This window comes from Dermacentor variabilis, chromosome 3, assembly GCF_050947875.1.
Source record: "Dermacentor variabilis isolate Ectoservices chromosome 3, ASM5094787v1, whole genome shotgun sequence".
Lineage (NCBI taxonomy): Eukaryota > Metazoa > Arthropoda > Arachnida > Ixodida > Ixodidae > Dermacentor > Dermacentor variabilis.
In genome coordinates this window covers 12,393,781-12,421,745 of record NC_134570.1, presented here as the reverse complement: position 1 = coordinate 12,421,745, position 27,965 = coordinate 12,393,781, and the positions used below count along the sequence as shown (strand labels likewise).

The 27,965-nt window shown below is 49.1% G+C and overlaps 1 protein-coding gene across 27 annotated transcripts in view; it reads left to right on the top strand.

Moving 5' to 3' along the window:
* trol (terribly reduced optic lobes) overlaps positions 1–27,965 on the top strand; it is a 623,238-nt gene that overhangs the window by 223,699 nt on the left and 371,574 nt on the right. For all 27 annotated transcript variants that reach the window (XM_075684186.1, XM_075684204.1, XM_075684193.1 and 24 more), the window contains exon 2: positions 5,518–5,947. In XM_075684186.1, the coding sequence (XP_075540301.1) occupies positions 5,518–5,947 (430 nt within the window). The remainder of the gene's footprint in view (positions 1–5,517; positions 5,948–27,965) is intronic.

Genomic DNA, 27,965 nt, shown 5'->3' with positions numbered 1-27,965 from the left:
CAGGTCTGAAATGGCATTAATCAAAGCTGCCACCGCCGCCATTTTGATTATCTCGCCGCCTCGAACCGGCACTCTCGCACGCAGATCCGCTGGCAGCCATAACCACCACCGCGGCAACGTTAGGCCTAGCTGCTTTTATGTTCGCTATTAAGCTTCTTGCCGTGCGGTGGCATGTTTTTCATTGAAAGAATTCGCCGCGGTCACCAATGGCACTGACTCCGCCTTTGTAATCCTCACGATTGGCTTTGAAGCTCGCAGAGCACAGCGCGTTGTGTAATGCCAGTCTCCGAAAGTTAGCTTCGCCTCACTATCGTAGTGTTAGGCGGTGAATCATAACAAGTGTATGAAGGGGCAATTGTCAAGGGACACAGTATGTATTCCTTAATTATACACACGTGCACCCCCATCTCCTGTCCCAGTACGAGCGCCGCTATGCCTAGTAAGTGTACTGGCAGGCCTTAAGAGCTTTTTCGGGCGTGCCTGTGGCAATTTTAGCCCTTAAGGGCAGTTAAAGACATGCATTATTTTTTGACTGCCCGATTTTCGTATGTTCTTGCGGCGCCTAGAGAATCCGAAAAATCGGACGTTGACTGTACAATTGACCAAGATGCTTGAAATGATCGATGTGGTAAAAGCGTGGCTGGAGGACGATGAGAACAGAAAGGACCGATGCACTGAGAAATTAACGGGAAAGGAAGCGCGCCGCCGCCTTTTTGAAGGAGCTTGAGCTAAAAAAAATAGTGTTGGCTGACGCCGAGATACAGGTGTCCCTCATGCAAGCCAAAATAAACTGTTTTAAGCAGTGGAACCCAACACTGAGATGTTGTGTAAGGGCTGAGAGTATGTCAGGACTGTTGAGGTTGACTTCCCAGCTGCTGAGAGAGAACCCTAGTTGTGACAAAGTTCAGGGCTCATACAGATGAGCTTGCTATCAATTGATAGAAATAGCTCATATTAAAAACTACTTACTTATGTATGCATCTCCTTTTCATTCGTATTTGAAAATTTTCGACGCAATTTTGAAGGGTTTTACCATTTCTCTCGCTGTCCATTTTACTAACACCTTCCTTCTGTTTTCTTTTTAAATAAAATGGATATTACTCCTTACTATTCAAACTGGATTAAGTCATTTTCTTGTTCTACATGTTTACTAGAGTTGCATAATCGGGCAACATGGTGTCAGCCTGTCTTGACATGAAACAGTTTTGGCTCATTCAGGGAATTTTACAAAGGTGCTCAGGGAAAACCTGGAAAACTCAGGGAATTCGTAAATGTCAACTTGGTAGACACCCTGCAGGTACCTTCTGACCGTCGGCCATCACAAGATGCCGCCAAGTGAAGCGGCTTGAACTTTTTCAGCTTTAAGCCAACGTCCGTATTCGCAAATCATTCTTTGCGTTTTTGCTCGTTCACCGGCATTCGCGCACTTGCCCGTCGTGAAGGTGATCGGCCCGGCGGTGCCAAATTGTGGGCATCGCTTCAGAGCAACCTGACCCTTTTAGCCACTGCACGACGGCAGTTGCGTTGAAGTGACGTAATATGACCATGTTTTAACATGCGATTTACATGCGTACTAAGCACTGGAGGGATATTTGCTACCCGCCGATTTAACGAAACGCGCCATTTTGTATATGGTTCGTGGAGCAGTTGGTCGGCGTCGCAGTCACTTATACGCTACGCGCGACAAAGCAGGTGCAGCTTTATTAACGTGTGCAGCCAGATTATTCGTGAATCCAGAAACACCTGTCAGTATATGTCAGTGAATGAGCACTCTATAAGAGACGCAACAGTGTCAGCTTTATTCTAAATGGTATAACCGCGTAGTCCAGGGCTTTTGTAAAAGCATTCATCTCGCAGGAGGAAATATATAGGTACAGTGCCCCCCCCCCCCCCCGGCAAACGCCATTACACCTGGTTATCTTTCAAAGACCAGTCCCGCAGAGTTCGTGTTTGTGTTCGCGTCCTCTAAACATTCGAAGAAATCGCTTAAATTGCGCAGCTCCCGAGTGTGTGCTTCACCTCACACATGGTGTTTGTGAGGCGAAGCATCTTACTTGTAACAAGAGCAGGGAGGATGACAACCGCAGAGATTGAAATGCTTGTTTCGAAACGATAACTACATTCAACACGCACCGCATATTACGGCAAGCCTTACTACATACGTGCGGCTGCGTTGCAATTGGGCATCTGCTTAACGCATTTCATATACGAAGAAAGTCTAAAAGAAAAAAGAATAATTCAGATTTGTCTCCTAATGCGTAGCATTCATTCTTTGGCTCAGCTCGTACTTTTCTTACCCTATGTTAGGCCTAGTCAGTGCTTTTCCTTTCCCTTTTAGCCCACACCCAAACTTAGGTTGGTCCGCCCACGAGTTTAGGTTGACCCACTCCCAGATTAAAGTTGGCCCATCCCAGGTCCGTGTATTCTCTATGAAGCCCTATCTGTTCCTGTGAGGAACATGTCGCCCGGCTTGCGTTAGACACGATTTTGCTACCGAAATTGCTGGGGTACTCGCCAACTAATGCTACACATTAAAAAAGAGTCTGCAGAAATTCTGCTGGGGTTGTGTTAAGAATGCGTAAGAGTACCCCTAAATAGCAAGTCGGCCCACCCCTGCTATAGGCTCCCCGTACATTTTCTATGGAGCCCTATACAAACCTATGGGTGTGCGTAAATCTGATCATGTGTATTCTCTATCATATGTTTCCAATTATTCATTATCCCTTATAAAGCTACCAATCATCTACATTTACACTTATTGACAAATAAATGTCTTAGCAAATTACGAATTTTTTGTGCGGATACATTGCATTATATTTTTCGCCTGACAGATGTTTCTGGGGTACTCGCCAAAGAATATGCTTACGCATTAAAAATTTTAACGTTGCAAGCGTTGCTGCGTTATAAGATGTTTGGGTCTTGAAATATTAGGATTACGATTATAAGCAATTTTCACGGCCATACTTTTAGATTTGGGGCACGTTAAAGAACCCCAGGTCGTCCAAACTTCCGGAGTCCCCCACTACTGCTGACCTCATAATCATAAAGTGGTTTTGGCACGTAAAACTTCATTATTTCATTTTATGGCCATACTTTATAGCAGCAAAAAAAATTTACGATAGTGAATAATCAATGTCTCGACGTGCCGGGATTGCGAAAGTAAAACAGTTCAGTCTCGAGGCATGTGTACTAAGGCTTGGCATCCAATTAGAGATACAGCTAGAAAAATGGCGCCTAAAGGCTTTGGCGTTCGATTGATCGCTTCCCCGAACACCTTCCTTAATCGCTGCGGTGCACAGTGGACCATCGGACTTCAGTGACGGGTGTTCGCGAAGTAAGTCTCGGGATTCTTGCCCAATGCATGGATACCTTGAACACTGACCGGCTACAGTTCCGAAATTGGCAGCCGAACTAATTCGACCGATCATGCTGCAATCTCGAAACACTCTAGTTGGGGCGCACGTTTAGTCTTGTCTGTACGTACAAGTATGTCTGTGTGCGCTAGCGTGTCCTTTTCATAGTTTTTAATGTTCGCTACACATTCCTATTATCTCCCCATAAGGGAATCGGAGTAGCCAGAAGCACGCTGCTTGCAATCTTTCTCATAGCACTGCAGTTGCCTCTAACTGACGCAACAGCAAATACGTACCAAATGTATCTTTTCGTTGAGCGTTATAATCATTCGAGAATATACGGAGTATAACAGGTACGAAGTTCAGATTTTGTTTGCCTATCGAGATACGTGGAAGCATTATTTCGTTGGCGTCTGCTACTTGTGACCTGTACGCATTACTTCTTGAATAATATAGGGCGCCCAGAATTATGTGCCTGTGGTGAATAGACTCGTTCTGTGCGTGTTTAATAGACGAGAGGTGACATTTATGTGTTATCCCAGGAAGCAACACTGTAGGTGATATGGCTGGGAATGAACGCGACGTATTAAGATAGTTTCACGTAATAGTTCTGCGGAAACCCGGAAGGCGGAGAGAAGTAAATAATAAAGGGAAAATGAGACATATCCACCCAAACGTAGCTAAGTGCTACGTTGTTCATAAATTCGACTTCGTCCTACCATCTGCTAGCCGGTTAGCTAGCCGCCTAGTTAGCTCAGATGGTAGAGCGGCTGCCCCGGAAAGGCGGTGGTCCCGGCTTCGAGTCCAGGATCAGGACGAATTTATCTTCAACTGCGAGGCTTTTCTTTTGAGGAACCTGTACGGGTTTCCTTTGTAGCACTCAGCTATGTCTGGGTGATGCCACATTTTCCTTTTATAAAGATACGAATGAGTTTGCTGCAAAAAAAAAAATTAATCGCGTGCTTCAACTATGTCCGTTGACGCCAGGATGTCCGTTGAGTGGAACGTCAAGTCGATGCCGCCGTAAGATGCCGATGGTCGGAAAAACGTTGGCTCTCTGCCATTCGCCCCAGTCCCTGATTGTCTCAAGCACCAACAGTTCGATTCCCACGAGCGTCGGCCACCCCAGGGATGTGTCCCCGCATGTAATCCTCGGAGCAGGGAAACGACTGCAGAGCTTCGTTTCTCCCATCGAGAGCTCGCATGCTGGCGCGTCGCTGAGGCTTCGGTTTCCCAACTAAACATGTACAGTAGCAACTCTTGCAGGCTGGTGCATGTTCTTTCATTTCATCGCTTGTTTTTTTTTTTTCTGCCCATAAGCCCGTATGAATATTTCCTTTTTGACAGATAGCTATACACTTCTTACGGAACGATTTCCCCGCTGCTCCTGTTCGTTTCGTGTGAGCTGTATATTGCGTGTGTGACATTTTGTACATGTCATAAGAAGCCAACAAACATTGACACCAAGGACAACATAGGGGAAATTACTTGTACTTACTAAATGAATTGAAGAAACTATAAATTAATGGAAAGAGCATCGCACGTGGAATGCGAAGACGTGGGATCATGCCCCACCTGCGGCAAATTGTTTATTCATTCACTTTCATTTCCATTCATTTATAATTTCTTTAATTGGGTTAAGTGCAAGTAATTTCCCTATGTTGTCCTTGGTGTCAATGTTTGTAGGTTTCTTATATGATTAATAAATATCGGCCCCTCGGTTAACCCCTTTTCTTCCAATATTGTACATGTGGGCTTTAAGGTGCAGGAAAACGCTTTATATACTTCTTTTCTGCTTCCTACATTTGCTGCGCCATTTCGGAGTGTAATAAAAACTTAGCAGTTGTCGTCGCAGCAGCGATTTTTTTAACCTAATTTGCTGCCAGCAGTTCATACTAGCAGGCCAGGAACGCGCAATCGTGTGACTTGTCTCACTGCTGGCACTGCATGCAACTGAATCCATCCGCCGTGATAGCTCTGAATCCGGGTTCGATACCGGCTGCGACGGTCTCGACGGGGGTGCAATGCAAGAAAAAGAATGCTCCTGTACTCGTCCGGAGTCCCCCACTAACTGCGGCGTGCCTCGTAATCAGATCGCGGTTCTGGCACCTGAAACCCCCAGAACGTGCAAGAGCGCCACTGAGTGCTTGATCTGTGCTTGCAGGTGGACCACGACATCACCTTTGACGATGCGGGTGAGCGAAGCGAGGCGACATCGCGGCGGCGCCCCGCGGTGCAGGACTCCGGCCTGTCGGGGTTCGCGAGTTCCATTCTGCGGCGAGTGCGCCGGGCCTGGTTCTTCGGAGGCGGCGATCCGAGCAGCACCACCGTGCCCCCCACCGAGGCGCCGGAAGTGACGTCGACGCAGTCCTCGCCGGCTCAGTACACGACGCGGCGCTACTCTCGGGACTCGGATGATGACGGTTTCGAGGCCTCGGGCGACGGCGTCGGCGACGACGAAGATGTTGAAGACGTTTCGTCGACTACACACAGTGGCGCCGGATACCCGTCGTTCGATGTCGACAGGAAGTTCATCGGCAGCCCGCACGTTCCCGACGGCAGGCCCACCAAGACAACACACGATGAGCAGCCCCGTGAGTATACTCGTTTCATTTTCCAAGTGGCGCACACCAGGCCAGGGACATCGAGTGAGACATAACGTGGCGCAGCTGTAGGCTTTCAACTGATGGTGTGCTCGAACGAGACTCGTCGGTGCAGGTCGACAAAGCTTTTTTGGTGGTAACACTCGAGGGACGTTTTGTGGGGGACCAGCGCTGACGCTTGGCGATCTGCTCTGCACCTTCCTGCGCTCTTCTTGCGCTCGCTATCCAAAGCGCTTTTCAGGCGGTATTCGATGCACAACTGTGCCAAGGGACGTCAAAGCGATTCCGTCGATGCACCGCAATTAAACATCCTCACCAGAGACCATGTGGGTTTTCGATCGTGCACCGGAAGTCTTAAAGCTTTACGGCGCCGACCAGCTCCGAGCTAAGAGCTCTGCTACCTCGCCAACTTCACGTTAATTCCTCGGTAATGCAAAGAAAAAAAAACAAATTAGTTTGACTATGCCACAAAACACCGACGTTCGTGATACGAACACTCTACTCCATCTCTACAGATTACAGTATACCCGCAAGTAAAATTGCGTTGGAACCTAACTAAACGCTGACCTGACCCTCTGAGTTGTCAAAATTATTTTTAACACGTCACATTAATATAGGATGTCCGCACTTAAACAAAGAGCCCGCAGTGCATTCCTTTACGGTACTGGAGCTTAATTTCAATCACGGAGGTAAAGGGAGCAACTTGCCGCGCCGGCACTCGCGCAATCTCCCGTCGTAGCAGAATAGCTGCGACAGCAGCTTCCGGCGTCGATGTTATGTCAAGCAAGGAAACCAAGAGTTACGCGTGAGTCCTGCGGGGAAGATTGGGGGACCCGAGCCAACCGGGCGCCCATAGGTCATGGGTGCTGTGGATGTACGGACGGACAGACGAGTGTCGCCTTTATAGAGGGGCGATGGGTTGCGCTACTAAGCTCTCGTTATTATATTGCCTAATGTCCTATCTATGTTAAAGAAGAAAAAATAAAAGGGAAAAAACCTACGATGAATTTCTATTACCAAAGTTTCTGAACCCCTATTGTGAACTTTGTTTTTGCACGCCTCCGTTGTTTGTAGTTTCCCTACTTCCATCAATCTTCCAATCGCCTCTTACTAATCTCTACTGCTGACATATTTACTTTTCCCCGCTCTCCCTGAACCCAAGCGCTTCAAGGAAGCCAGATATGCTTAAATCGACCGCTGGACAGATATCTTCGCATTCAAATAAAACGTGCTCCATCGTTTCGCTAGCTTTACCGCAGCAAGCACATGCTTCTCTTCCTTCTTATATCTCGCTTTATAGGTGCGCGTTAGAAGGCATCCCGATCTCTCTTCGAAAAGTAATGAGCTTCCTTTTGAGTTATCATAAATTGTTTCTTTCGCGATTTTGGTTTTTTCCTTTTAAGTAGTTACTCATGGCAGGTTTCTTTTCCATTGCCGCCACCCATGAGATTATTTCAGCCTCTCTGACTTTCCGCTTGACGTTCTTTGTTGCTGTGTTGCCCACCCTGCAGGCCGCATACTTGCTGGTAAGCTTCCTAGTTCTTTTCCTCCACTGTGAATCAATGTTTTTCCTGTACAGATACCTCAACACTCTCCCAGCCCATTTACTTTCTTTCATATTCCTCAGTCGTTCTTCATAATCAATTTTACTGTGAGCTTCCCTCATTTCAAAACGTGTCCATCCCATATCTCCCTGCTCAGCTTCATTTATAGTTTTCCCGTGAGCGCCCGATGCAAGGCGTCCCACTGACTTTTTGTTGCCACTCCTGATTTAAAGCAAACAACCGCATTTCCAGAAGTAAGTCCTGGAACCATTGCACCTCTCCACATATCCCGGAGCACCTCGTACATATTATATTCCCATAGCGCTATGTGCTTCTGTATGGCCGCATTTCTCTTGTCATTTGCTGTTATTGTTTTTCCTGTGCTTCCAGATATCTGTCGCCTTCGTTAATCCATGTACCAAAGTATTCATGTGCTTTTACCCGAGGTATTGCCTGGCCCTGTATTGCCACTGTCTGTTCCCTGTTTTCATTGAATACCATAACACCTGATCCTTAACGCTAAATTTCAGAGCTAAATTGTCTCCTTCCTGTCCAGATATTAACCAGACGTCGCATATCGCTTTGCTTGTTGGCTAGCGAAGCAATGTCGTCCGCATCCTGGACGCTGCTGGTATGGGAGGACAGGTTTTGCCTCGGCAGTCGATGCACACGCGTTTCCTGTTCGGCGGCGGGTGTGCCCTCCGGTGAGATCGCGGGCACGTGCCAAGTACGCACGGAGATCCTAAGTTGCGTATTCTGACGGAACAGTGCAGCAAAGCTGTCTCTAAATCTGTGTGGAAGCTGCTGCTCTACTACTGTACCCGCCTGTTTGCATGAACGATTAAACCCGATATTACTTCCTTCTTAGCGCCCTCTCCATCGTCACCATGTACATCATGAACGGCAGTGTGGATAAAGGGCACCCCTGCCTCACTTCCTTTGTGATATCAACTTTCTCCTCGCTCCTCATCTCTTTCCGCGCAACGCAAACTGTATTTTTTCTTTAAATCTAGTTGGCTATGCCTACCCCTTCCAGAGTACCCCACAATGTTTACGTTGTCGTACGCTACGGTAAAGTCTAAAAAAGCACGTATAGTGTTTCTTCTCTGGATATTTCAACACACCCAGTAAGGACAAATAAGTTATCATCCAGACGCCTGCCGATTCTGAAGCCAATCAAAAGCACTGCTTGTGATTTACGAGTGCCAGCAGGGTCAGGATGCCGATTAGCCACTTCTGTGGCTGATACGAAAGTGAACGTCGCCCCCATAGAATTTAGAAGTGTTCACGAATGTGACGCTAGCTGAACAAAAAGAAAAAAAAAACGTGGCACAGCTTGAAAATGGCTGGGCGGTATGACTGATAATTTTTTTGCGCATACCAGCGTCACCCCGCTTGCTGGTGGCTCGAGATTAGGCTGCTTCCGCTTTGCTTCGGCAAGCATTCCGGCGGTCTTGCGGTAGGGTTTGGCAGCTCGCATTGGAGCTGCTTGGAGCAATCATTGGATCGGGGCAACGAAGTATGCAATTCCGTTTGAAGGAAGGTTTTAGTAATAGCCGAGTTCTAAGCAAACGACATGTTAAAAAGGCCATAATGTGAGGAGTATCCGCAGCAGAGGCTCTTCCGCCCAACAGCGAGTGACATTTCGGAGCCGCGGGGGACCGACCGCCCTCCGCCTTTTCCATGTTGTTTCGCGGGAATTTCCAGAGTCGGCGCTGCTGCTGTCGCTGCATGTTTGTGCGCTGTAGGTGCCGCGTCCGTCATGCGTAAGCGCCACACGTGACATCTCGCTGTCGTGCCGAATGGATTCTTCCAGGAGGACACAAGTTTTTGTTAAAATTTTAAGCCGTTTTCTCCACGTAGACGAGTGTAATACTAAGCAGACGCCTTCATCACTGCGTAATGTACTCGCTGCGTTTGTTTCCACTGCGTATGCCCGGCAAGGAACCCTTTGAACGCCTGCGTGTTTTAATTACATGCATTATCTGAACGCTACCGGATTTTCAGCTTAGTTGCGGAGCACCCATACTCTGTTCTTTAGCGGAACTTGAACGTAGTTTCGCTGCTAGTTTGAACATCCAAACACAACTTCTTAGCAAGAGTTCCTTACACCTCGAAGATATCTAATTAACCAATATTTCTGAAGTAGCTGTTGACTCCATCTCATAATCGAGCAGACATGCCGGTTTTTCTCTTCGAACACGTGTCACCGAAAAGACGAGCGATTAGCCACCTTCACACTCGCTACGCAAGAGCTCTGGACTACCAATGTAAAGAGTTTCGCATGCCCGCCGCGATATTCCCTTTTTTTTTTTTTCATTATTCAGACGTGGTGAAAAACCGTGTCTAAAAGCCCCATTTGTTTCCCCGCGGACTTTTGCGAGCCAATGCAGTATTGCAGGCTTCTGTGACATTACAGCTTATGTTTATGCTGTGATAATAATAATGTAGTTTCAACTGCACCGTACACCCCTCTAAAGTAAAAAAAAAACGCAGTATGAACGTCTTGCAATCCGCCAACGCATGTAAGAGCGCACTTGAGTTCTATTGCAGCTTAAGACGCTTGTAGTAAAGCGATCTCTCATTTGAAACGAAATATTGTGAAACCAAAGGCCGTTAACCTTTCGGTGGATGTCTCAACTGTCTCGTGTAAATCAGCCAGTCATTTGCTATTAGACAGTCATAATATTTCGAAGTAAACGTAATTCAACAGGAGGCTCCAATGTAAGAACTGTCAGGGGGCCTCCTGTTAGTACATGTATAAAAAAAAAGTAGAACGTACGATTAGCAACGAAGGTAAAAACAACGGGAAAATACAAATAAACATAACAGAAGTAATTAATCAAACTGGTAGTTGAACATTGCACTAAAATGAACAAGAATAATTCTATATTTAAATGCACATGTAAGTGCAAAAATAACAGCAATTGAATAGGACTATAACAATTGTATAACATCAACAGTGCACAATCCAGCGCAGCAACAAAATGAATTTAAAGCTAGTAATAATCTAGGAACATAACCCGAGAACAATGATATATGTATATAACGTATATGTATACTTCACCAGGTAACGTATGTTAGTGAGCCGTTTTACAAGCCCCCGGAAACAGTGTAGTGAATGGCATGGTTTAGTATTTGAGGTTAGAATTCTAAAATGAGATTGCGGAATATAAGGCTGTCATTTTACCATAGTTAGTGTTTGCTCTTGGAAGCAAGATGTTACTTTAAGAGAACCGCATGTTACTCGCGAGGAGAAAAGGCGGGAACGCGTCGAAGAACGAGGCCTTTCATTTTTAGTGTGTGTGCACCCACGCGACTGAAAGTCTGTCGCCCACCGTGCGAGCACTGCGCGCGCACCGGTGCCGTGGCCCTGTTTCGGCAGCCGCTCCAGCGGCGCACGCCGTCCTTCTCGTGATTTCCCCGCGTGCGCGGGTCGTGCGCTTCGTGACCCGTCAGGCGGTAAATATTTTCCGCGCCGACCGAATCAACTCGCCTTGGTCGCCTCTCATCCCTTTCATGCTATTTGCCCCCCTGCAGAAGAATCGATAGAACAAATTTGCTGCTCTCGTCCATGCCCGAGCGCCATTTTTTCAATAACGTTTTCTTTCGTTTGACCAAAGACAAGGCGCAGGAGGTTGTTCGTTCTCGTGAGACGCGCCTTCTTTTTGCTGGACAAAAAAGAGGATTGGGAGTTACCGCGTCAGTGCGTGCTGCTTTCATCACGCGTTCGTTTTCCCGACGGTGTTCTAGGTCCTCCACTCGCGCCATGGCGTCACTATGGCTGGCGCTCTCTGCGAATGGGCGTGCGGGACGGTATGCTTCCGCTCGCTCGTTTCCTTCTTCCGCCATGGATACGTTCCCCTCCGTTTTTAAGAGATGCTGTTTAAGCTGATGGTAGGCCGGCGAACGTGCCCAGCAAAACCTCGCCCTAGCGGTGACGTCATCGCGCGCGCCGGCTCCGCTTCGCCGTAGCTTTGCCTCTTCGCGCCGTATGGAGGCCGCGCATGCGCAGATGCGGATCTAAGCCGTGACGTCACCACGGGGGTATGAAAGCAGCTCCGCTCCTCCGCCGCGCCGACAGAACAGCCAGGTCTCCGACGAAGAGATGGGGCGACAGAAAAAGCGCGGCGCGAAAGCCGCGGCTTCCCGAGAACGGAGGCGACGACTTCGGTCCAAACCCGACTATCGCGCCGGTGAAGTGGCGGCGAAACGTCGGCGAGTTGTCGAAGATCCGGAGTTACGAGCTCGCGTTACCGAGCAAAAGCGTGCGTGCAACCAGACGCGTCGATAAAACTATCCGGGCCTGCGAGTCATAGAGAACTTCTAGTGGCAAGCTCGGAAATCCATGGGAGCTGTCGACGGGCGCTTTGCTCGCGAGTTTCTGATAGGCTGTGGTTTGACTCGAACATGTCTACGCTGACGTCTGTGCGCGACAGCTAAAAGCGGGAGATTGCCGAGCACATGCTACGGGAAGCGTTTCCCGACGAAGGCAAGCTTTGAAAGACTTATCGCGACTCGCTACTGAAATGACTCATACTAAAAATAAAAACATTTTGCATACTTTGATCACCGAGTGTTCATTGGTCTTTGGGGGGGGGGGGGGGGCGCTAACGACGACACCACTACGCAGAAAACTCGGCCGAGTCTCCGCGCATAAACTTAGCCGAACCAACAATAACATAACATATAGGTGGGGCCGCCAGTCATCGCGCCACTAGTGCGAAGCTGCCCCGAATTTTTTTTGTTTATCCGTAGCTTGGCAATGCGAACTACAAATTGCTCTCGCCTTCCGACGATACTGGGAGGTGGTCACTTTTCAATGCAAATAATGAGACAGGGGGGGGGGGGGGGTACCTTTAATAGTACTGTGACGAAGATCGGCAGGCTGAAAAGCCCCGTTGCCATCGCGTGGCACGTACCCAGTTCGTTCGCTGGCTGCGCCCTACCTGCTGTTGCCGTGTTGGTCGCTGCTTCTCTACGACACGAATAAACCCCCTTTACAGTACAAATATGAATAACGCCAGCCATTCGCCATAAAAACGCATAAAACCTAAAAAAAGAAATTAAATAAGGCGAATCTCACAGGTATGCCTGTGAGATGCACCTCTCTTTGGCAAACAAGAAACCACAGCAAATGCACTCGCGCGGGAAAGGAGCGCAGGAAGAACACTGCCAAGAACAAGTAAACAAGCAAAAGTGTAAAATTAAGATTTCTATAGTAGCATACAACTTACAAAGAAAACAGCAGTTCACAACCAAGGCACAAAGACCGCACGGGGTTGTTACTCCTCCAGCCAATCAAAAAATCGTCGTCTTGTGGCCTTTTCAAAATGGCGTCATACTTGATACCTCCGCAGCGTCTACTGCTCTTTAGTGTTTTCATCGACGGAAGCAATAAAGTGTGCTACAGAGTGTATGCAAAGTGTATGCAGTCTGAGCATTTCACTCTTCGAAAGTCTACCTGCCGTGGTTGCTTAGTGGCTATGGTGTTTGGCTGCTAAGCACGAGGTATAGCAGGATCGAATCACGACCATGGCAGCCGCATTTTCGTCGGGGGCGCAATGCGAAAACACCCGTGTACTTAGATTTAGCCGCACGTTAAAGAACCCCAGTTATCCCAATTTCTGGAGTCCCCCACCACGACGTTCCACATAACCTGATCGTGGTTTTGGCATGTAAAACTCCATAATTAAGGCTTCAAAAGTCTGCAGTACAATTCGTTTCACTGCTGAACCCGTTTTAGTCATAAATTTCACTGCCAACTCAAGTGAAACTTGACAATAGTTGCAGCGATGCAAGCATTTTATTTCAGTGCAATAAAGAATTATGCTTTCGCCATACCATTATAATAGGCGAGGGAAAAATTATAAAATTACGCGCTAATTAATTTTTGTGCTCGACAAACACTCCGCTTGTCGAGCACACAGCTAGCAGCCGACAAACTGACGCTTAAAAAGCCACTGTCCTCCCTAGATCCCTAGGGGAGGGAAAACTGCTGTCCAACCTTCGTCCAATCGGACCGTCCACAGTCGTTGGGGCGTAGTCGACACGCCTTTGAGGGGGAGGGCTCACACTCACGTACGGCACTTTAGATTCCCAGAACCCACAGAGTTGAGCGGGTCCTCGTAGCCAGGTTGTCACGCTTGACCCCAGCCGACGCCTCTTAATTCCAGAGCTGACTTCTCCGGTAGCCGCAACGAGTGTCGGCAGATTGTGACGAATCCCGGGGCCCGATGAAAAACGCACCGCAAAATACCCTTTTATGAGAAGCTCTCTTGATGCATATAGACCAAGAAGGCGACGGCGAATCAACCAACAATACACGGTCCGCCAAACGTGGCTTGACTTGCAGGCGCTGTCGACTCGACGAAGGAGGCTCATGGTTGATTAACTTTGCTGTGGTTCCCAGTTCTCCGAAGGAGGTGCATGGTCGGTTAGCGTTCTCGGCGTCGCCGGTTCTCTGAAGGACGCCACCCCCACGGGTTGATCGAAACAACTGCAGCGGGCTGAGATAAGTTCTCAGGTCAATATCCCTGCATACCGATCGTAACAAGGCCCCGCTCCTTGTGCAACAGTCATGCGAGGAGGAGGAGGGGGGGGGGGGGTATTCCGTGTAATTCTAGCTTGCCTATCGCCCATGCCTGGTTATTCTGGCCGCGAACAGATGGCGCCACAATCTGCTTGCTGCCCCTTGCTGGTGCTCTAAGCAGCCTCCGCATAGTTACTGCATATGCTACCAAAGGCTACCTTTCGTAGCATATGGACAAGAACGGCACCGAGAGCGGCGCTGCGGCGCGGGCGTTGAGAGCGCCGCATGCGGGGCAAAATTCAACTAGTGGGTGGTACCCCTCTCCCATCTCTCGTTCGCGTCGCCTTGATTGCCTCTTGCACTGCGCGTGCTTGGGCACGTTTCGTGCTGCGCGCGGTGTGTGCCTACGTGGGTGCGCGTGGACATTTCATTCACAGTGTTGTACAGTCTGTGTCACATTTAGGGGAAAACTCGGAGCGCATTGCATCGCGATGCGGCGAGCGCTTGAGTCAGGTGGCGGCAGCAGCTCGCGCAGGTGCTCGAGGGGCAGGATCTTGAACGGCGTCGTCTGCTACGGCGGCGCGCGCAGGCCGCATGGTCGGGAAATGTTCTACTGTCAGTTGCAGGGCGCCGATCTCATCGTTACTGAGTGAAATGAGCCGGTATTCTTTACTAAGCGTTGTGCGACGCCCACTGATACGCCTCGAAATTAAGTTCATCGCTGCAGGGCAGTCATGGACGGCGTGCTGATTCCACACATCCTTGACAGCCCGTTTCTGGAAGGCGACTATATATTCTAACGCGATAGGTCGCCGATCCACACTGTTCGTGTTGTGCAAGAACTGCTGGAAGAGCGCGCACTCACTCTCTTGGAGTGGCCGCCTCAATCCCTGGGCGCCAACATTATTTGAAATGTCTGGGGCTCGTTGAAAGTATCGCTGGCGTACCATCCCCTCTGTCAGTCGCCCGAGGATAGGCTTCGATCCACCATTGTCGGCGACTGAGACGTGCTGCGAATGAACACATACCTGATCAAGTCATTCTACACTTCACTGCCTTCCAGGATCAGCGCTGTCATCGCTGACGCTGGGGATATGCATGACGAGATACTAACTGAAGTTCCGAGCGTGACGTGTCCAATTCCCCGCCGGCGGGCAGGGTCTGTCTGGTGTAGTGAATGATTGGGGAGAAAAATCACTTCCAGCTAATTGTCTTAACCTAAAACATTCCTTTAATCGTATCCATTTGTTTCATCGTGTTCGACCCCCATAGTTATCATTGTTGAGTGCTTTGTTTTCCTTTCGGGTCAAACAAAGACTGAGCACGTTGCACGCACATCTTGTTGCGTCTTGTCGCTGCTTATTACGGTAGCACACACAGCGAAGAAATATACGTGCACGCGCTCAGTACCCCGGCCTTTCGAAAGAACAAACGAAGTATGCTGTCAAAAGAAGTTTGTCGAAATCCATTATCGCCAATGAAGGCTCAGAGTTTGGCGACACACAACGTTTAGTAAAGAATATCAGCTCAGTTCCCGCAGTACCGATGAAATCGGTGCACTGCCCCTCACAGTAGCACGCTTCCCGACAATGCGGCCAGCGCGCGCCGCCGTAGCAGACGACGCAGATCACGACTCCGCCCCTCGAGCGTCTACGCCTGCTAGAGCTGCTGCGCCGCACGACTCTATTGCTTGTCGCATCGCGATGCAATACGTTCAGAGTTTTCCCCTAAGTGTGAAACAGGCTGTACACGCTTTTATTTGCCTTTAAGAAGATCGGTACGCTTGACGATTATTTTTATGGCTGCAATGCGGCGAAAGGGCAGCGTCTCCTTAACCGTGTAAGTGACGCTGAGCAGGGAATTGGAAACGACACCATATGTGCCGCCGGAAAAATCGTCAGCACATACGATGCGGCACATACATACGGCACATATGAGCTAAAGTCATTTTTGCAGTTTCTCACAATACGTTTGCTACAAATCCGTGTTGTCTCTGATGGCGACAACGTACTTCCATCGACACTGGGCGCAAATAAACAAAATATATCACAGCATAGCACAACTACGACATGCGTCCACAACTTTAGCTAGTACGTCCCCTACAATATCTAATAGAGGCAGCAATGTCGACAGCTTGGCCATTTTTTAACGGTGCTCAAGAGATGGAAGTTGAAAGTATTAGTAATCATTCCTGCTTCAGCAATGCCGGCGCGACCAAGACGCGGTCGTGTATCGTCCAGTAACTCGATCGATCGGTGCAGTGGTAAAGCGGGAATGAACTCCGGTGATGTTCAATGCATCGTGCACATATTCAATTTCTCGGCACGCGTGAACTTCTGCCACTGCTAGCGCATACAACAGGAGTGGTTTCTATTATTGGGCAGCGCACACACGAACGAAACACGAGAAAGAAGACAGGACAAGCGCTCGTCGAACAACTTTATATAAATAAAAGGATTATGTACTGAGTAATTATTAAATTCATGTGGGTTACATATAAAAACCGTCATACACTCAGGAGTGATCAATGAACGAGCTCGCTTCGTTTGCCAGTTGTTTACTACGCTCGGCGCACCGCAGTAATCCATGTCTGTCGTCTGCTTTTTTCGTACCATTTTTTTGTGAATCGGCAGAATTTCATTGGTGGCATCAACCCTTTCGTGTTTACATTGCTGTCGTGACAGTTAACAACACAATAATAATTTCCGGTCATCCGAAGAGGCGCCGTCGCAAACAAGAGACGTTGCGCGCTCAGCGCGAACTGAACGCGGGCGCGATCGTGAGGGGAAGCGGCGGCGGAAACCTACACCCGTTCGAGATGAAATCGTTCCGCCAGGGGAGAAACGAGCGCTGGCGTCTAGGATGAAATAGTGTTCCTGTATATGCTCCCTCCCTGCGGGAGCATATACAGGAACACTAGGATGAAACTTGGCGTGCGGTCGTCCATACAGTAAGTCTACCTCCGCAGAGCACGGGCCACACGCTCGCGTGCTCCTTTTCGTAAAGGAGCACGCGTCCTGTACGTCCTCGCCGACCCACGTATTTGAGAGTGCATGCGCGACCCGAATTGTGCAGCAGTTTTTTGGAAACCGCGCGGGCGCCAGTGAACCTGCGAAGCCGGCGCGCGTGACGCGCTGCTCATATTCCGACGATCGCAGACTGTATTCACAGCTAGCGTTGTGCTTTGCCTGTAACTTGCTTTTGTGGGTACAGGTTCGCCCAATAAGAAGTTATTCAGTTTTGCTGCTGTGTTCCTCTGTCACTACTACGTGACAATGTTCCTTCCACCTTTGACCAAATGGACTGTTATTCCATCTTCTCCCGCCGTTTTCCCTCTGTGCATGTTTCTCAAAGCCTAGTTCCGTCAAAAGTTAGAGACAGAATAATTTCTTAAATAGAACATCAGTTGAACTAGTTGAGAGAAAAGAAAAAGCATGGACAAAGGGACACCTAAGACAGGACTTTGCTCGTCACTGCGCCCACTCATGGTTACGTCGTTGCTGGGGACACCGTACAGTTCTGTATAGAATTCCTCTATTGCTTTACTATGTGGTAGAAATTGTTGATGACATTAACCTGCTTATTTTTCATTGTGTACATGTTCTTTTCAATGCCAAGTTTCCTTCTTATTGATTCATGCTGTCCCTACTTTTACTATTTCCTCAACATTTCCCAAGTTAGAATTCTGAATATCGCTTACTTCCTTCTTCATTCGGTTTGACAGTTCAGGCAATTCTATCTGATCTTCTTGGAATGCGACATTTTCATGCTTTGCCGCTTCTGTTATTTCTTACTTGTGTGAGCTTGCTTGTTCGTTGTCTTGCAGCCTTCTCTAACTTCGAATGTGACCTCCGACATTAAATTAGTTGAGACGCCATTAATTATTCCTGTCATCTTCTTTTCTTTCTAAGGCCTCTTATTGGATCTCGAGCGCTAGCATTCTTGACCTCACTAACCTGGCGATCGCTGCCCTTGCCCTACCCAGCACTTCTACATCCGGCGCAATGATTGGTTCGGCACAGAATATCTAATCGGTTTGTTGTTTCCCTGTTAGTCTTTTCCAGGCCCTTTGGTTTTGTGCTTCCGAAAGAATGCATCTTATTAGCTGTCGGTTCCTTTCCGCGAACTCAACCTACATACATCCTCTAAGGTTTCCGAGGCCGATGCGATAATTGCCAATGACCTGCTTTCCAGCCTGTTTTTTGGCCATTTGCTCATTGGAGCCGCCCAAGATTACAACTGATGGTTCCTCAGAGCCCTGCTGAGCTATAGCTTCGCTCGAGAGGGTTCGCGTTTTGCGCGTTGCCAGGTCGCTTCCAGAGGAGGCCTGTTGCGATCCAGAGATTTCTAGCACGTCTGCTACGTCGCAAGTCTGACCGCTGCCTTCAGGTGCTCCGCAGGTCCTGGCAACTGAGGGACCAGGAGTTAATTGCAATACTCACAAGGGGCGTAATGGTCAAAATACTGCGCCAGGAAGTCTTTTGGTTTTAGGCGCCACTCTAAACCTGAAAAATGTAGTGGCTGGATGAGGATTCGAACTCTGGACCTTTAGTATGGAAGCCCGATTCTCTACCTCTACTCCACGCCACCAATGCTGCTAATATCGGCGTGTAATGCGTGATTACACACTGCAAAGCGCTAGCCAGATTCGTTCTCGTCTGGCATTTCAGCAAGGTGAACATGTTTATATTCGACCATCAATGACGCAACTGGTCAGCTGCGTCACTGTTGCGACCGTGACCAACGCCGACTAACTAGACACTATCGTGACTTTAGTTGTCCTTCGGACAACGCCCTGGAATTTGTAATTGAGTGCTGTTAAGTCTCCTCGAAAATTGGCTGCCAAGGGTCTAGCAGCTAAGCATGCGCTTCGGCCCTGCACCAATTCCTCGCTGCGAGATACCGTCTTCCTTCAAAAACTTGGAGCATCGCCGTCAAGACGGCGCTGGTCTTCCCAGGAGGGGCGGCGCCGCCTCACGCCAGCTTTGTGAGCCCAGCTGCGTGCAACTGACAGAAGATGGGAGTCTGCAGGGCGCCTGGTCGCCCTCGAGGCACTGCTTGCGCGTCTGGTGAATTAGTCATTATGTACTACGCCTTGGTTCTTTGTTGTTCAGCCCCATTTTCTTCCGTATTCCAGTTTTTCTTTTCCGTTCTCATATGTGGCCCGTGGGGTTTTATGGGACAAGGTCTAAAGTTATGACCTGCCAGGCGCATCGTGTCATGTCCTCCTGCCTTTTTCTCTCTCCTTCCTTGTTCTCTTTCCTCCTCTCAGCCCCAATCATTTCGGCCGCGAGGCAGTTCACGTGTGTTCGCCGTATACGTTAGGACAATCACGACGTCCACGGAACTTAACATTTCTGTCTACCGCGCTCTGCCTCTCCGACCTTTTGTTTTCCCATACTGCTGCAACAATTCCTCTTCCAACCACACAAACGAGAAGCTCTGGTCGGACGCGTACTTTATTTAAGGAGGAGGAAAGAGAAAAGTAGAAGGCAGGGAGATTAACCAGAATAACGTACGGTTGGCTACCCTACACCGGGGGAATGGGAAAGGGGAAAGCAAAGATCACAGGGAGAGAGAGCAGGGAAGAAAAGAAGCTAATTGCGGCAAGTTCGCTGACGCGTGTGGTTTTACAGAAGTTGCATTAATAGTCACAGGTGGTTGCACAAACCCGTCGTCCTTAAGAAACACAAAAGCGCCTTCACAGCTTTACGGGCCGACGGGCGATGGGGGCGGTGTTCCAGCAGCGCCTGCTGTTAGGGTTGGCGTCGGACACCACGGGCGATACGTCATCCCCCTACCCTCTACTAGGTCGGAGCCCACGGGCGACAGGTCATTCACCCTACCTTCTACTAGGCCGGAGCCCACGGGCGACAGGTCATTCCCCCTACCCTCTGGGCCGGAGCCCACGGGCGACAGGTCATTCACCCGACCTTCTCCCGGATTCGTCGAAAAGAGGATCGACTTCTTCTTCCCGTGCTCGGTAATGCAGGAGGAGGGGCCCTCTCTCTGTGCCTGTCACGTGTCATCGACGGAAGCAAGATCCCGCCCACACTTGTAGAGAGCCTATCTAAGGGGCTCCGAAATGTACTTTTGAGATACTTCATACTTCATGCTTTTCTTATTTTCTTTCAACTACCTTTGAATAAACCGTGCAAGTTTCGCACTAGCAAATCGTCTCGCCCCTGCTTGGTCGCCATGATCTACCGGATGCCTGCAGCCCGCCAACAACGCCACGCTACCGAATAAGTAATGTCGGTCGAGCTTCGATAGGCAGGCGCCGCTACTTCTCGGCAGCAGTACGGTACGCTGCCCTAGAGTACGCAACACTGCACAGAAAGCTGTGAGATTGCGTGCCAGATGTCGAAGCTGCCTTGCAGCGTCAGTCCTCGAAAGCGGAATTGGAACGCTGTGCTCTTCTTGATGTGCTGTGCGAGCAGCGTTATCGGCGGAATCATTGCCACTGATCCTACAGTGGCCAGGTACTCATTGAAAAACGACCTCGTGGCCTTTTTGTTGGACATCATGGTAAAGTTTCACGACTTCGTATGTCAATTGGTCATGACATCCGTGTCGGAGAACTGACTGCGTGCACTGTAATGCCGGTTTTGAATCGCAGAACACAGCCAATTTTCTAGGTCCTTCAGAATCAATGAATTTCAGTGCTCGACGCAGGGTCGTTAGGTCTGCCGCCGTTGAGGTCGTGACATGCGATGTCTTGAGCAGCAGTGTCATTCCTCGCGTTGGTATAACCACGGCACCACCAGAACTGCACGACGTAGTCGATCCATCCATATAGATGTGCACGTGGTTGCTGTACTTTTCATGCAGAAGTAAGCTCAATAGAAGTGAGGCGTGCAGACAGGACACAAGAGTAGAGAAGTGGACAACACGAACGCGAGGCGTTCGTGTTGTCCACTTCTCTACTTTTGTGTCCTGTCTGCACGCCTCACTTCTATTTTGCATAATGAATCTTTACCAACTAGCTCAGCTATCTGTCGTTCGAAGTAAGGTCAGCTGTTTTAGAGCAGGGGCCAGTAGATCTGTCTTCTGTAGTCTTGGAATCATTATGTACCTGTGGACGGCTCAAACACCACAGAGGAAACGCTGGCTTGGCCGCAGGTGCGCACCCTGAAGTAAACGACGCACGGTGTGCACTGACAATGCCGCTAAATGTCGAGCAGGGCCTTGCAGCAGTGAGGCTCGCCAAGTGGTGGGAAGGGGTCCTAGCATAATGCCCGAGATGCATACGCATTGTCTCAACGGTAATGTGCGTCGTGATCGGGTAACCCTGTGCAAGGGCACTGGTTTCAGCTGTTGATGCACTGCGTGGTAAGCCAAGACATATCTTTAGGGCTTGGGCTTGAATACTCTGAATCGTACGCAGGTTAGTCAGGTGTTGGATATTGCAGGCAGGCTGTATCGCAGGAATCCAACGAACAACGCCATATACAACTGTAACATAGCGTGTATACTCCCCAACTTTTTCCTGCAAGGAACCTGAACAGGTGACAGATAGCAGTCAGCCGCTTTTTCACGTAATTGACTTGCGGAGTCCAAGACAGGTCTCTGTCAATTACGACTCCCAAGAACCTGTGACTTCTGCTGTATGGTACATGTTGTCCGTTAATAGATACGCTGTAACCAGACATTGGCTTCCTCGTGAATGCCACCATTGCGCACTTTCCGCATGAAATTTCAAGTCCTTGTTCACGAAGGTAGCAATATGTCATTGTGGCTGCCTTCTGAAGCGGAGCGCGAAGCTGAAGTCGTGTCACACCTGATGCCCAAATGCAGATGTCGTCCGCATAGATGGAAAGTCGTACGGTGCTTGGCAGGTTGTAAACTAATCCACTGAGGGTGAGATTGAAAATAGTCGGGCTAAGCACTCCGCCTTGAGGGACTCCTCGGTTACCGTAATGCTCGGATGTCGGGCCATTTTCTGTGTGCACGTAGAATGGTCTCCTCTGTAAGTAGTTGCACACCCACATATACATCTTACCACCAAGTCCGACGGCTTCTAACTTGCTAAGGATGGCTTCATGGGTGACATTATCATAAGCTCCTTCAACGTCTAGAAGCAGAGCAGCAGATAGTCGCTTACAGGCCTTTTGGTGTTGCACAAATGTTATCAAGTCAACAACGCTGTCTGTTGACGAACGGCCCCGTCTGAATCCGGCCATAGCATGTGGATAGATTTCATAGTACTCTAAGTACCATTCCAGACGTGTTAAAATCATTCTTTCCATTGTTTTTCCGACACAGCTGGCAAGTGCGATCGGACGGTATGAGGAAATGTCCAAAGGAGACTTGCCAGCTTTGAGAAGTGGAATGAGGAGAGTTGACTTCCACTCTTGTGGAACCGTACCCGTCTGCCAGGAGTCGTTGTACAAGAGCAAGAGTGCCTTCCGAGCTTGGTCTCCTAGGTTGCACAGGGCACGGTATGTAATACCGTCAGGTCCTGGCGCTGAAGAACGCCTGCACAAAGCCAGCGCAGCTTCTAGTTCTTCCATTGAAAAAGGGCATTCCATGCGGGGATCGCGTGAGAACACTGGGTGGTCGAGCGTTCCCGCACCCGTTCAATCGGAATTTGCCTCGCCAGCAATCTTCCTGCAGAAAGATTCAGCGACGTCAATATCTCTACATTGTAGGTAAAGTGTCAGAGATTTAAACGGGTGGCGCTTACCAAAGGTTGTGCGAAGGCCACGAACAGTCCTCCATATAAGCGACAAAGGTTTTCGCGGATCCAGGGACTCTCAAGAGGACGCCCATTGTCGCGAAGCCAGCTTGTTCATGTGACGTTGTATTTTCTTTTGTGTTAGTCTAGCCAATCTCAAATCATGATTGGATTTCGTGCATCTATATCTTCGCTCCGCACGACTGCGAATTGCTCGAAGTTTTTCTAGTTCGATGCCGAAATCGGTGCGGGAAGAACTCCTCGAAAGCAAATGCGTGGTTGTTTGTATGGCATCCTTTATCGCGCCCTGTAGGTTATAAGAGGTGCCGTCACGACAAGTCTTCCATTATTATTTTGTATTTAGGCCAATCGGTGCACTGGACCACGTTCGTCTGCGGAGTGATCAAACTGAAAGCAGTACGCTCGAAATACTCAAGTAAAGTTATTTACTTATGACACGATACGCAAGAGAACAATTCGTCCCACGCTGGCCTTGTGTGGCCACCACGACCACGCTGCGGCTGCTGTTAGGAATGGCCGTACGGGATGACAACGTGCCAGCTATTTCAGCCCGCTGCACGTGTTCCAATCCAACCGGGACGGGGCGCACTTCAGAGAACTGCGGATAACCGGCAACCACGTGGCGCGGGGTCAGCTCAGGGGAGTTCTCGAGGGGAGGTAATTGGCGGAACCTCCCCATGAGCTTTTCGAGACACCAGTCAATGTGCTACCCGGCCGCGCCACCCGGGACGTAGCAGAGTTCTACGAAGCCCCTCTGACGTCGGCTCCGGACTTTTACACCAGTGTGTGTGTGCGGCACGTGTATGTTAGCCCTCATCCTCCTCCAAAAGGGCGGGTCATCTTGAATGACGTCGAGCGGGAGAGCTTATAAGCAGCGAGTGTCGGCTGCTAGTGTGTGCTCGTTGCCGTGCTCGAGATGTACTCGTGAGCTGCGTGCTCGTTGTCATGCTCGAAATGTACTCGTGAGCTGTGTGCTCGTAAGCTGTTTGCTGTATCTTAGTCTTGAGGGCTCCATATGGGAGTCACGCTAGACTGTCGATATAGGTCTTGTCTAAGATGTAAATAATGTAAATAAATCCTGTTCACCGAGTTCCTCTCTACGACCTTCAACTCCTTCAAATGGTGGCAGCGGCGAGATCGTCCGACGACTCCTACATCTGGTTGACAGCGGTGGGATCGTCCGACAACTCTTACACTGCACAGCCACGAGCCTACTGAATTCTCAAGCTGTGCTGCCGGATAACCACGGTAACGGGCACCCCCTGCGCTTGGCAAGCCTTCGACAAAGCTGGATTTTTCAGAGATCGCGCACCGAAACCGTCGAGAAATTCTGCGGCACGTGCGTCCCGCAGTATAGGCTCTGTGGTCTGGCGTGCATGCCGCTGGCGCAGGGCTCCCAACCCTTCTCCCCATCGTTCGACGCGTGCCAGTCCAATTGAGCCTCGACCTCTGCGAGTGACGCAGCGCTGAAGGCCCGACTCCGCTCTGTTGAGGCCCGACTGCGGGTGAATCCAAGCGGATGTCTCCGTTGCCTTCTTCCGGGCAGTCCGCCTCAGTCGCCCGGCCGTTTACGAGCTGTGAATTCCCGCAGCGCCCTCCGCTTTCGGTCTCTGTCCACGCTTGTGCTGCAGGGTCGGTGCGCTCCCTCCGACGTTCAATCCTTTTCTCGAGTGTCTCGTGTTACTCACTCTTTGCGTTTGGGCGGTCTTCACCGCCCTTTCTTGAATGCCAAGTTCAATGACCCCCCCTTTGGCTTGGAGACATGCTCACGGGTCACCCGTCCGTGTGCTTCGCCGCGTACAACGCCACCTCGCCTTAGTGCAGATACGCCATTGATGCGCGGGGAAGGTCGGTTCACACGCGTCTTAGCAAGGCACGTTGCACGGCTAGTTGGCGTGCAGATTATAAAGCGACGCAACGGACATAACAGGACCAGCGGATGACCTTCTGTTGTTTGCATCAAAATTTTTGTACAGTTGCAAGTATAAAAAGATGTTAGCCCCCTCCGAGTCCTTGTCATTTCATGCAAATTCACGACAACGTAAACTGCATAAAAATATCATCCATGCTCAATGCTTACGTGTCCTAGCTGCTTGGAAATGCAACACGGGAACAAGTGCGCGTTCTCCAAGGAAGCTGTGCGCGGGAAGGCAGGTTAAATGTTAGATTACTGAAAAACCCACTATATATAGCGTGCGCACTTAATGCGCTCATTCGATAAAGCATCTGCAATATCACCGATAAATGGAAGCGACGTTCTCGCGCCGCCACGCTGCAGTTCGCGCTGACTCACTGAGGAAGTGATGTGTGCGAGGGTGGCTTCATTTCTGTGAATTTCCTTAGTCGCACAAAGTTAAATCGGTAGAGGCTATAATGAATGCAAGTGGCTTAGTTCAAACTGTTTCGGAAGTGTATTTTTCGCTCCGTAGAGCTTTCTTTGTCGCTTGGATGTGCGCCCAAGACTGTCAATTAACAGCTTCGTTGCCCGCTAAGTTGATATGGGAGGAAAGGCACTGGATAACGATCGTAAATCCAATACCAAGGTATTCCTTCACTTCACGTAATCGACTGAGCACACTTATCAGTGGGCAACCTACGTCGTATTAGTTAGTGCCACCTTGCGTTCTGAACTGGCTGCGGCCGGATAATTTCCCCAAAGCTTCATCAATGGTAATGCTTTCACACGCTGCAAAGGAAATGACGCGGTCAAGGACGGGAATTACATAAGCCGCTGTGCTAGCTCAATACTTGTCAACAGAACCGTATAGGCGAAAAAGATGACCGGGATTGTGCATTCTGTCAAGGTACTCGAGCATTGAGAGTTTGCCTCCACGACAGGCGTGAAGCGTTTGGTGCCAATGTTAGGGATACTTCCATGTCATTCCGCGTAGTCGTACGACCACGTGTGCTTGTCGTTCTAGTTGTCCCAGAAACTGCAGGCCGAGGATGGGAAAAGTGTTGTCATTAAAGCTCGTGATTCGGTCAGTTTCCGGTAAATAGTTTAAACTGGATAAGTCTGAGGCGGGTCGGCTGCGCCAGTAGTCGTTGAGAGCGAAGGAGGCTGAGGATGACAAGCGAGATTCGTGAGAAACCTTGTCACTGGCAGCTGTATGTGGCACACCAAGGGTGATTGATGCGTATGCCTTCACGTAACAGCAACGAGATTAAAGGCAATTCAAATAGCGCGGCGCTTTTTAAAACATACATTTTAAAGAAACAATAATAGGCGTAACATAAGAGCCAGGAAGATGGCCCTTAAGAGGAAGCCTTAGCTCGGGCCCAACTACTACGCGGCCTATTCAAATACATGTAAAACGCAAAAACGTTTTTATGAGAACCCCTGGACCGATTTTGATTAAATTTGTTGCATTTGAAAGAGAAAGTTAAATTCTAGTGACTGTTGGAAGCGGAATTTCGATTTAAGGCTTGAATTTTCTTAAAACGATTTTCAAATATTTGACCGTTTGAAAAAAATAGAAGCACGAAGTTTACAAATTCATAGCTCTGCATCAAGAACTGATATCGCGGTTCTGTAAACTGCATCCATTAGATCATTCAAAGCAGACAAATTCAATGTCATTTTACATCTTACGTGAATTTGTTACGTTAGTTACAACGGTTTTGCAAAAGTTGTATTTCCTTATGATAAAGTTTTCTTTTATATTCATGTTAACATATAAATTTTGTCCGCTTTAGATGTGCTATTAGATGCAATTCACAAAATTGTATTATCATTTTTAGTGGTTGAGTTACTTGATAGTTGTTTTTTGAAAATTCTCGATTTTCGCCAATTTTTAATAAAAAATTGACGACCTAACTAAAATTCGAAACCAACAGTCACTATATTTTAGGTTTGTCTTTTAAATGCAACAAACCTCGTCAAATTTGGTGCAGTGATTGCCGAGAAAAACGAATTCTCCTTCTACATGTATTTAGATAGGAGCACTCGGGCTAAAGCTTCCTCTTAAGTCTAAATGGAATAAAGATGCACTGGGCAGAGACGTGATGCGCGGAACAAATAACCGGCGGTATCTTTACATAGCAGAATTTGTGCCGATGAACGCAAGAACCTGCGGAGGGGCGGCAAAGAAAGAAGCGATAATGTTCGGAAATTCGTTGTAGGACAGAGGTGGCTAAGCAGCACAAGGGCAACTCGAGTTTGCTGGAGGAGGCCTGTCGCTTTGCGCAACAGAGTTAATTATGTCGAACCTACCAGCGGATTTTACCTTCGAATATTGAGGCTCGTATGAAAGGAAATCTTGACAAATCTTCAAGGGGTGTACGGTAGCGCGACACACCACCATGGGTTAATGCGGCCTGAATTTTGGCCGGTAGGTTAGAGGGAAGATCATGACAAATTGCCTGTGCTATTCATGTTGACAGTCGGGGTCATTCGAAGTCGCTCAGACATGGCGAAACAAAACGATGCTGCTGCTGTAGGTCAGTGCTTGTAGAAAAGCACGTGGTGCATGTCAGATATGCAATCGTGAAATCGTGCCACTACCACTTCTTTGCGTATAGGGTGATGGGACTTGCACGTGAGACATAATCTATGCCTATGGTGTTCCTCGACTAGTTCGCGGGGTACTTGGTTCCTGTTTTGATACATTTTCTGCTGCCCATAACTCAGATATTCGCTCACTGTGCCACCAAGCTGACGCGCCTGCTTGTCGGGTCACTTCGTCGTACGCTTCTGCAACGCGGAGGTGGTTGTCGAGACCTGGCGACCTCGGCGCCTCTCCTCGCCGAGCACCGCTGGGGGCAGCGCTGAGAAGGCGCCGACACCGGAGCGCGCTGTCCGTGGGTCGCGTCGTGCGCCAAGGTTCCCGCTGGGTTGCACGCGCCGTCATTCAAGACACGGCGCCAGCCTCCCCCCCCCACACACACACTTTCTTCCGTCTCGGAATGCGCGTAAGCCTTTCTGCGGCTCCTGCACAACGACTGCTGTCGCAGGGCATATTGGGCTCGGAAAAACGCGTGAAAATTTCAACGCCTAACATTGCACGAAAGGTTTTTCTTAGTAAGTGGGTGTAGCCGTGAACTAAACGGCAACGCCTTGAACAGCTTAATATCAGCTCAGTGCACACGAACAATGCGGTAAAATTTCTGCTGGCCAAAATTTTTCAGATCAACGTTAATTCCTTTATCTCGCTAGTTAACTTTCTTCAACTTTACAAGGCACGCTTTCGCTAGAAGCTCCCTGTACCCGCGGTGGCCGTAGATTGGTACGTGGCT